General features: G+C 34.8%; 1 protein-coding gene across 5 annotated transcripts in view; it reads left to right on the top strand.

Annotated features, from left to right (window-relative positions):
- LOC128674064 (connectin-like) overlaps positions 1–10753 on the top strand; it is a 235357-nt gene that overhangs the window by 220622 nt on the left and 3982 nt on the right. For all 5 annotated transcript variants that reach the window (XM_053752352.1, XM_053752353.1, XM_064436282.1 and 2 more), the window contains one exon: positions 9313–10368. In XM_053752352.1, coding sequence (XP_053608327.1) covers positions 9321–10368 — 1048 coding nt within the window. In that variant the 5' untranslated portion in view covers positions 9313–9320. The remainder of the gene's footprint in view (positions 1–9312; positions 10369–10753) is intronic.

The raw sequence follows: 10753 nt of genomic DNA on the forward strand, positions 1-10753 counted from the left end.
TGCCAATTGTATGTAGCTGGCCACCCTGATATCCTTCGGGATATATTGGATTGTTAAAACGTCCCGGTTGGTTAACATCGCACATGTGTGGCGTGTGGTTCCGCCCTAGAATAGCACCACTCCATACATTTCATACATAGCCTTAGTAGAGGATTGACGTCAAGTATGTAAAATCTCGGGTTTCACTGCGCCATAGCTCTGAATGCTATCGGGAATACATGAAGTAAGAATGATAGATAAATTGGATCCTGGGCTCCGATGCTCAACGGCTGAGGAAGACACCGGGAAAATGTTCAGATAAGAGAAAGAGAGAGGTATATGTTAACCAGTAATTGATTATTCCTACTAATATTATAAATGCGGAAGTTTGTGAAGATGTATGTATATGTGTATGTTTGATACTCTTTCACGCAAAATCTACTGACCAGATTGTTAGAAAATTTGATACACGTGTAGAATATAACCTGGTATAACACATAGGTTACTTGTGATTCCGATATTGCGCAGCTAGTCTCAAATAAATAGTGACTTTGTTTTCCACTGTTTTCTATTTTCAATATTCGAAAAAATTAAGTATAAGTATTTCACCTATTTCACCTTATACGTGTAGTATAGTTATACCGCCTTATTAATAAACATTTAATTCTCTGATTAGGCTTGGAGTAGTATATCTTTGTTTTGTCCCTCTCTCTCTTTTCAGCATTTGACATTGAAAGAACGAGACAATACGAAGAATAACTCTATTCCGAGGCTAATCAGAGAATAAGGTTTTTATTAATAAGGGGGATAGTGTATAGTTTATTGCAAATATTATATTCCTATTTTCTTTGCCCAATATAATTACGAACATAACACTTACACTCTTCCAACGTAACTAGTTTCCGTATAGTATTAATGACCAAAACAAAATTAATCTAACTTTTTACCGATAACATTGGGAAATACTTTGTAACTGGCAAACTATAGCAAACAGTTGCTACTATATCCATCTCTATCTGTACCAATTTCCCAAATAAAACTTACGGTTATTTTGAAAGTAACGATTGATCGGCTATACTTCATTACTTTGCTACTTGTGTGATCCTGAATGACAGTCAAATCAATTTTGTGATTGACCTAAATCTGTATAAAAGAGATCAGTCATTTATTAATTATTCACTTGTAAAGATTTAGGTTAAATTTATCTATACATATAAAATAGCTATATATGTGGGCTATGTCTGTTCATAAATTAGATTAAAAGGTAATAATATGGGGGTTTTTATGTGACTATTAATTCCTTTTTTAATGTCTGTATATTTGTTCGCGCATCACGCAAAAACTGTAAGATGGAATTGAATGCGATTTTAAACGGATTGACGGACACTTGTAAACGAATGGTCTAACTTAAAATCTGGTATAGATTTCATCCCAATACGTTATTTAGAACCCGAGATATTAGCAATAATAAATTGCAAGTTACCATAATATGTCCTTCTCCATACTTGAAACTTCATGTATGCAAAGTTTCATGAAGATTAGTTAAGCAAGTAATGCGTGAAGAGGCAACAAACAAACTTACTTTCGTTTTTATAATATTAAGATATTATAAAAACATGTTTGTAATTACCTTATTAACTTCAACATAATGATACAATTATTTTAAACTATTTTCATATTCATTATTACTTCAGCAATAAAGAAGTACTGTCAACAGTAAAAGAACTAACCGAAATTTTCCAGTGAATCTCCATTACCGTTGCAGGTCTAAGTAGACAAACTCAACTCGTAGTCGACTGTACAAACAGTGTGGAGCTTGCCAAAACTTAAAAACAGTAACAAAACATAATCGTCATTTTGAACAGTGCGCATAAAAAAGTACAATACAATTTCTATTCAAAAAAAAAACTGTGATGACTTGGCAAGAAAACAATGTAGAAGCGCCAGTGGCTTTGGATCGTTTCATGGTCTGAATGCTCATGTAATATTTGCGTATATTGCACGGGACGACCGCAATGGTAAAGTGCTTGCCTCTGAAACGAGAGGTCCCGGGTTCATCGCCGGTCGGGTCACGATGGACAATGATCTTTTTCTGATTGGCCTGGGACTTGGATGTTTATCTATATTATGTGTATTTGTTATAAAATATAGTATCGTTGAGTTAGTATCCCATAACACAAGTCTCGAATTTACTTTGGGGCTAGCTCAATCTATGTGATTTGTCCTAATATATTTATTGATTTATTTACTGTACTGACATACATATCCTTACGCATTATACTACTATTACGCATTATACTGCATATTATATGCCTCTGCAACTATTCGCGATAAGCTCAAAAACTACTGCACAGATTTTTATGCGGTTTTCACTGACAGATCGTGTGATTCCTGAGGAAGGTTTAGGCGTATAATTTATTGAGCTTTTATCCGAGCGACGCCGGGACAGGCCGCTAGTTTGATGTTAAATGGTGGCAGATAAGCGACAAAGATTTTAATAAATTTCTATTGATTGAAATAAAAAGTTGTTAAAACTTTTTTATTTCAGCTCGCTGTGACATCTGAACGAGGGTATAACGAAAGGTCGTTGAACTTTGCGCAGCTGGCTTTTACTGCTGTAGAGCTTTCACATCTCATTGACTAAACGATACGATACTGTACCTGACATTAAGTATTATTTGTACATATTTCATAATATTTTTTTTATATAATATATATAAATATATAAGTATAAGGACAAATCACACAAAGTAAATTCGAGATTTGTGTTATGGGATACCAACTCAACGATACTATATTTTATAACAAATACATATATAGATAAACATCCAAGACCCGGGCCAATCAGAAAAAGATCATTTTCCATCATGACCCCACCGGGGATCGAACCCGGGACCTCTCGGTTCAGTGGCAAGAACCTTACCACTGCGCCACCGAGGTCGACATATATTATACATACATATACATATTCTACAAGATTTTCACTGTACGAGTCCATACAACATATTTATGTTGAAAATTGTGCTAAGTGGAAAAGAAAAAGTAGAAATCCGGACATCAACTATTAACGGCTGTGTCGAAGCGGTGGTGGTGCAATGGTCAAGACGCCCGCCTGTGGATCGAAAGGTCCCAGGGTTATATCCTACTTGTGCCATATGAGTTTGTATACAAATCTGATTCATATATAGGTAGTTTTCATACACCATTTGCTTCCGGTGAAGGAAAACATCGTGAGGAAACATGCACACTGGTGGACAGTTTAGTTCACTAGCGTGTATGCGACTAACTGCCACTAGATGACGGTAAGTAGTCCTAAAAGTCATATCAGATGCCTTTAGGCGACTTGAATAGAATCTGACACCAGTGTTAGCAATAACACACTCGATATGGTGATGATGATGATGACCGACTGTGGAAGAAATCGGAAAGACGCTCCTATTATAGAGAGATGAGGTTACGAGAGAAGAACTTGATAAATAGGCCGTCTGCGTGGGTAGGTAGGTACCTCACTGTTATATATTTCAGCTGCCACACAATGCTCGGTGCCACACAATGACGACCTCGGTGGCGCAGTTGTATATTAATCACCTATTAACCGAGAGGTCCCGGGTTCGATCCTCGGTTGGGTCAAGATGGAAACTGATCTTTTTCTGACTGGCCCGGGTCTTGGATGTTGATCTATATGTGTATTTGTTATAAATATAGTATCGTTGAGTTAGTATCCCATAACACAATTCTCGAACTTAATTTGGAGCTAGCACAATCTGTGTGATTTGTCCTTAAATATTTATTTATTGTTGTGTTTCGGTTTAGAGTGTGAGAGAGGCAGTGTGACTACAGGGTACTGTGGCAAAAACAATTTTTTAAATTTATTTATTCTTTAAATTAATGGATGCTGTAAATTATTATTATTTTTTATTTTGTACTTTATTTATTTTAGCAGCAAATTTATTTGGAAATTTCTAGGTCACCTTAACAGTCAGGCTAGGCGTGGTGTTCTAAGTGAGCGATGGTACGCCGCTGTGTTAGGACACTGTGTGTATGAGTAATTACAGCAATAACATAGACCGCAAATTCATATTTTCATACTAATTATAAAATGTAAAAGTCTATCGGTTTCGTTTTTACTATTCAACAACTAGACCGATTTCGATGTTATCTAGGTCTTACATGGGCCATCTTGTTTTAAAAATCAAAAATATTAATGTGGGGAAGAAGGTTTGTAAGAAACACATACATGATTCTATCTGTCGTGAGCGGAGCCGGGAGCAACAGCAATACCTGCTTACATCGTACTATCGTAAACAGTTTGCTGAACAAAGGTTTCGACATACACAGCTGGAGTCGGACTCACATAGCGTAGTTTTACGCGAATTAGTGTCGGCATCTGTTCTATCTGGCAGAAAGCTTCCCAGTATTGACACTACGTAATGCCACGTTTTACGTCGCCGCATTTATCGCTTATCTAGGACGCCGTGTAAGACTAATTATGGTTTTAATCAAAACCATTTTATTTGGTGTCTGTGGGAGTAATTTCTTAAAATGAAAGAGAAATGAAATCAAATTGCACAGAAATGTAACAGGTAACCCAAAAAGTGCGCGCTAATTAATTTATTATCTATACATATAACAAAACTGTGAGTGGCCTATGTCTGTAGATAAATAATTATGGGCGATCTTTATGGGAATAATAGATACCAATACCTTTTTCCTTTAATTTTTGCCTCTCTGTATTTTGTTTGCGCATTACGCAAAAACTACTGAATAGAATTACAGTTATACAGCGGAACGTCTAACTACAAATCTGGTATGGGTTTCATCTCGATACGTTGCTTTTATTCCGAGATATCGATAAAAATAAGTTAGGAGCGGACGCACGAAATGAACGCGGACGAAGTCGCGGATAAAAGGTAGTTTGTAATAAGATGATTGAAGCCTTTGATGTATTAACCATAATCAAGTTAGAAACAATTAAGTAAGGAATTTGCTTCCCGTGGGTTGATATCCCACGTCATAGAGCGCGTTTCCGTTGTTCAGTATCGCGCTGTGATTACATCCGTCGACGGATCAACTCAAATGAACGTAGAAATTGTATGAAATTTCGATATACGTCAACGCATGTCAGTGTCAAACCTTATAGAAAACAACGGAGCACGACGGAGCAATTGGAACACGCTCCTATAGTCAAAAGGCAAACGCCCACACCTAAAATACTCTCTCCCGTTCTCACGTGTTTCTTATCACATTTATTACTGTGAAGCATTGAAGCGTAAAAATCAAAGCTTTGAAGATTAAGCTGTGTTATTATGACCGGCCATGTCTTTGGGAATGTTGTGCTTTTTCAAAGCCTTTCAAAAGGCCTTTTATCCCGCGTCTTGTATCGTAATACATGAAAATATGGAGTGGGCTGATTCTATGCTATGGCGGAAGCTCGTCTGTCCGACCAGAATCACAACCAGGGGGCGATCAACTTTACGACCTAAACTGAATTGCATCGCAAATTTGCACCATCGACTAATTTTTGTATGAATGCGATTCACTATAGGTGCCTAAATTGAACTGAGTTGCTTTGGAATCGTTCTGTAAAAGTTGATGGTAAACTACTAAAAGTATGTTTAAAATTAACTTAAAATATAAACTAAAACTAAACCAATATAAAAATAAACAATAATACAATATTCATGTAAGGAAAGTTCTTTAACCTCCACTTGGGAAACGCAAGCTTAATCCCTATATAATGTCTCTCCGTAATGCCTTGGCTTCAACCAAAACTGACTATTAGCGCAAAACCAAAATAAGCACACTAAATTTTCCATCCCAAATATGTAGCTGGACGCTGGCCAGGCCATAATTTACGTAGTATCCGTAAATAACTGGGTAGGTGGCGCCACCGTCACCTATTTTCCTGTTCGAACCGGTTCTGTGCGGTTTTCGTGTAAAAAGTTTTATTTCTTTTGTATAGATGGCGCTGTACGTACATTTTAATTACGGCTGCCGATTTTAGACGGGAAAAGCTAATGCATTTGGGATTAGAACTAAGGGTATTAAATCGTTGCCTGGAGTGGTTTAGTAATGCTCGGTTCACACGTAGTGTTTCAAAATTAAAAGCATTAATTTTTTTTATAACTGTCTTACTTTAGTAGTTTAGAATGCTTCATTGATTAATGAGTTATTATTATAAGATTAATGTATATTGTTTAACTCTTACTTACGTATTTCGCATTCTAGTTTACTTTTTCTTGTTCATCTATTTTCATATTTCTTTCCGAAGTTTTTGTTCCAAAATTATGTTATAAAAAACATGAAAATTAAATTATAAAAAACATTATACGACAAAGGCATGGAGTTTTTGATTTGTATTAAAAGGTATTTATCATAAAGTAACATGTTTCCTTAATATTTGGTAGATGGTATCAGTGTATGTAGAGGATTTCTATCGTGTCGCATCGTATAGCGTTTAATCGCATACCTAGGCCAAGTTTGCCTTCACAAGCGATACTCCACCGTCAAAGAATATTAAAATGTCTCACTTGCAAACAGCATTTTAATACAAGTTATGATTCCTAAAGTGAAGTTATGCAAAGAGAATGAGAAGATAAGCAACATGACACATTTGAATTTCAAAGCCAGGCAGTGGGTAGGAAACTTCTTTGTGTCATCCGCTCATACCGTCGCGTAATCTAGCATTTTTTCTTGTTTGTGATTTGTGAACGTTTTCAGTAAAATATTGCTTTAAATATTTTAAGAACTTCTAAGTATACAACTTGTACTTGTAATTTATTTTATTATCAATTATTAATTTACTTTAGATATAAAATTGCAGACTAATTCCAGGACTGATGCCTTCGTTTACAGCTTATAATTTTACTAAATGTAGCCCGGGGCTTCGCTCCCGTGGGAAATTTGAGATAAAATAAAGCCTATAGCAATCTTGGATAATGTAGCTTTTTAATGGTGAAAGAATTTTTGAAATGGGTTCGGTAGTTTACCCGCCTCAAACATACAAACTGACAAAGTAACAAACTTACAAAATGCTTACATCTTTATAATCATAGTATATATAGATTAGATTCCTGAGTAAATCTTCACCAAATCGACTATAATATCCATAGGCAATTTGTTACAAATTAAATCATTTATCCGTAATCATAAAATTGTCAAACATGCAGTTAGGCAATTAGAAGTTGTTAATAATTAATTTGTTAGCCACTTTAGTCTTCATCTACTAATATTGCTTCGTCTATTACGATCAGATAGATCGCATGCCCGTTCAGTAGATAGTATAAAAATTAAAATAAAATCATACCATTTCGGTGTAACAAGTAGCCATATTTAGACTCACTGAAAGAAAGATACATTTATTTGCACTCTCGTCAGATTTAGTGATAAATCTTTTATATAAACCTAATACCTGCTTACTTTTACAGGTACGCATATCTCAAGGGATTATTGAAATATACCTTATCGGTATACTTTATTCTTATAAAATGCCTTATACCTACTTTTTAACTTCGCGTTGCATAAAACGACATATAATTTAATATTACCTTTGTAAAAAGGTCCGAAACTTCTGGGAAATAAAAAAGGTATGTGCGCGTTTAATACATGTCGTACGGTATAATTATAAAAATGCATTATTCTTGATTTTCCATCGCAAATAAGACGTGTTCTTAAGATCTTTTTTCTCGTATTCTAAATTCTGTGTTCTCATTCGCCAGTGTTACTGGTTGCTTCCTGGCTGTAACGCCTCAAAGTTAGGGGTTCACTTTTTCATCTTATCGAGTTATTGCTAACACTGGTTTCTAATTTGGCATATGATATGAGTATATGAGAAACAAACTAATTGTAATCTATACTATTATTATAAAGAGGTAAGCGTTTGTGAGTATGTATGTTTGAGGCGGGTAATGTCCGAAACTACCGAAGCAATTTCAAAAATTCTTAGGCTATATTTTATCTCAAAATTCCCACGGGAGCGAAGCTCCGAGCAACATTTAGTGTAATAATATTTTTCGAAAACTAATCTGTTATGCGAAACAACAATGAAAATGTTAATTCAAACCAGCATTTGCTGCGACGGTTAATAATGTAATACTGATTTACTCTCTTTCGTAATAAAAAAAAATATTTATTATTAATTTGAAGCTAATTATTAATTTTGATCAGTTTTAATTAGAATGATTTTTAAAATGATGAACCTCGTTGCGGACTACGGCGTGTTTCATTTTAATTTTGATTGATTCTTATGTTTTGTTGATAAATACGTGTAGAAATATTAAAAATTCACAAAACCAGATCTTGGCAAATACTATTTTGCAAACCATTTACTATCTTGTCAGCTTTGAAACACATAAACACGTGTCAATACAATTGACATATTAAATTTAAAATACACGTGGATAACTACGTTTACACGTATAATTTTTATCACTTTTACATACTTATTATTACCAAAGGCGTTATGAACATTATTGCAAGTAAGCTGGGCAGCCCAGTGTGGGCACATTGGTTTAAAACTCACGTGTCCCAACATGTGAAACTAGTTAAGTAGTTAATTTGTTTGAATTTCATGGAATTTAATGTAATTTGATATAATTTATAATTTCACATGATTTAATATATGATTACGATATGGACATGGTCTGAAATAAAGATTATCATTATTATATTATTATTACATTTTACATATTTCATATTTACTTTTAAATACATATTATTTGTTCCAGAGGTTGAAACATTAACTGTAGTATCAGAGAGAAACATGACAATTAAATGCATCGATCGTGTAATCCCTAATGAGATCCAAATAATTAACTAGATCCTAAGAGCTGTTAATGACAATATACAGTACTAACATTGCCCGCGGCTTCGCCCGCGTAAATTTCCCACGGGAACAGTTATTTTTCCAGAATTAAAGGTACCCTATGTCCTTCTACATACTTCAAACTACATGGTATGCAAAATTTCAAGAAGACTGGTTGATTAGATAGATTGTGAAGAGGTAACAAAGAAACTTACTTTCGCATTTATAATATTGGTTAGGATTAGGATCGGTTGCTATGTTTATTAATATAATAATTTTGAATATACGACATGCTCAAAATGTGTAATTAAAAAAACTTAATTGATTAGTTTATCTCATTGTTTTAAAAAACAAAATTACTTATTATTTTCTTAGATAAATATTAGCATACATAACTAATAATTGTCGCCCATTACTCAAATTTTTATTATATTATTAAATTATCCTCTTTTCTGGTTAACACTCGAAACCCAATGTTATTGTTTTTTTGTAAATTGAAATTATTTATCATATTGCCCTCGTTGTTTCAGGTGTTAACATGGAGCGACGGATAGCTGGGATCATCTATATATTGATAACATTCGCGCTTGTCAACGAAATGTCAATTAATGTTCAGGCTAAAGACAACAAAAGGCGAACCAAAGAGAAGGGTGGCTTTCAAAAGAATATCTGTGACGTCAGCGACCGAGAATCAAAAGTCCACTGCTACTGCGAAACAAGCAGAGAACCGAAAAATGCGACCAAAGCGGAATGCTGGGTTTTCAACGGCGGAATACCAAGAAATGACCTCATCTGGCAAAGTTTCGCGTCCCAACCTACTCTGAAAACTTTGTCTTTCAATGTCCGCGTCGATGGCGCGCTCAGCTACGTACCGACAGAAGCGCTCCAATACTTGAAAAACCTTAAATCTATTAACATTAAATACGGGACCATCCCAGAGATACAATCTTACGCGTTTGCAAACTTAACCAATTTGACCGAAGCGTTGCTTTCACAGAACGAAATAGAATCGCTGCGTCAGTACGCATTTGCCCATTTGCCAAACATTACCCTGATCAACTTGGACGAGAACATGATAGTGGAAATCGGCACTGATGTGTTTTACAATATGCCGAAACTGCACAAGTTAACGTTCACTAAGAACAACATATCGTCCATAAAGGATGGTGCATTTCAACACACGTTCAATTTACTAGAATTGGACTTGAATAAAAACAACATATTCCATTTGAACCGTCGTACGTTTGATGGATTGGCTAACTTGAGGAAATTGGATCTGAGACGCAACCGTATTTACAATTTGACAGAGTTTACATTCGCTGAGTTGTGGAATCTTCAGGAGTTGCTGTTGGGGAAGAATGACTTGAAGTATATATCGGAAAGAGCGTTCGATGGGTTGTCACAACTAGAGAAGTTATCTTTGGATGATAATAAACTGGCAGCCCTCCCTTCAGGATTGTTCGCCGGTGTGAGGGGACTCACCTCCCTAGATTTACGTTCCAACGAACTACACGCATTAACTTTAGACGACATCAAACCCATATTGGACAACTTGAAGCCACAGAACAGTAATTTGCAGCTCGAAGGTAATAATGAATATTTAATACCACCTTATGTAGACTTTGATAAAGTTTAAACATACGTTGAATATTAAATGAGTTGACACGGAGAGGTTATAAAGTTGGGTGATATGAGGAAGTTTGTTCTTTTATGATTCTTATGAGTATTTTTGATATAAAGTAGATAGGAGTGAATAAAAATAGAAGAAAATCACCACAATTTTTACAGGTAGTTGGAGTTGACATATTTAAATTAAATGATTGCTATGTTGTAATTTAAAAATAAATTAAGTATTCAAAATCTTACAGATGTTCTTTTATCAATTATTCATTAATATAATGACAATATAAAAAATATATATTTTATTTGGGCTTTATAATATATAGGATTTTAGAATTTGGACTTCAGGAT

Source organism: Plodia interpunctella, chromosome 12 (assembly GCF_027563975.2).
Source record: "Plodia interpunctella isolate USDA-ARS_2022_Savannah chromosome 12, ilPloInte3.2, whole genome shotgun sequence".
NCBI classification, from domain to species: domain Eukaryota; kingdom Metazoa; phylum Arthropoda; class Insecta; order Lepidoptera; family Pyralidae; genus Plodia; species Plodia interpunctella.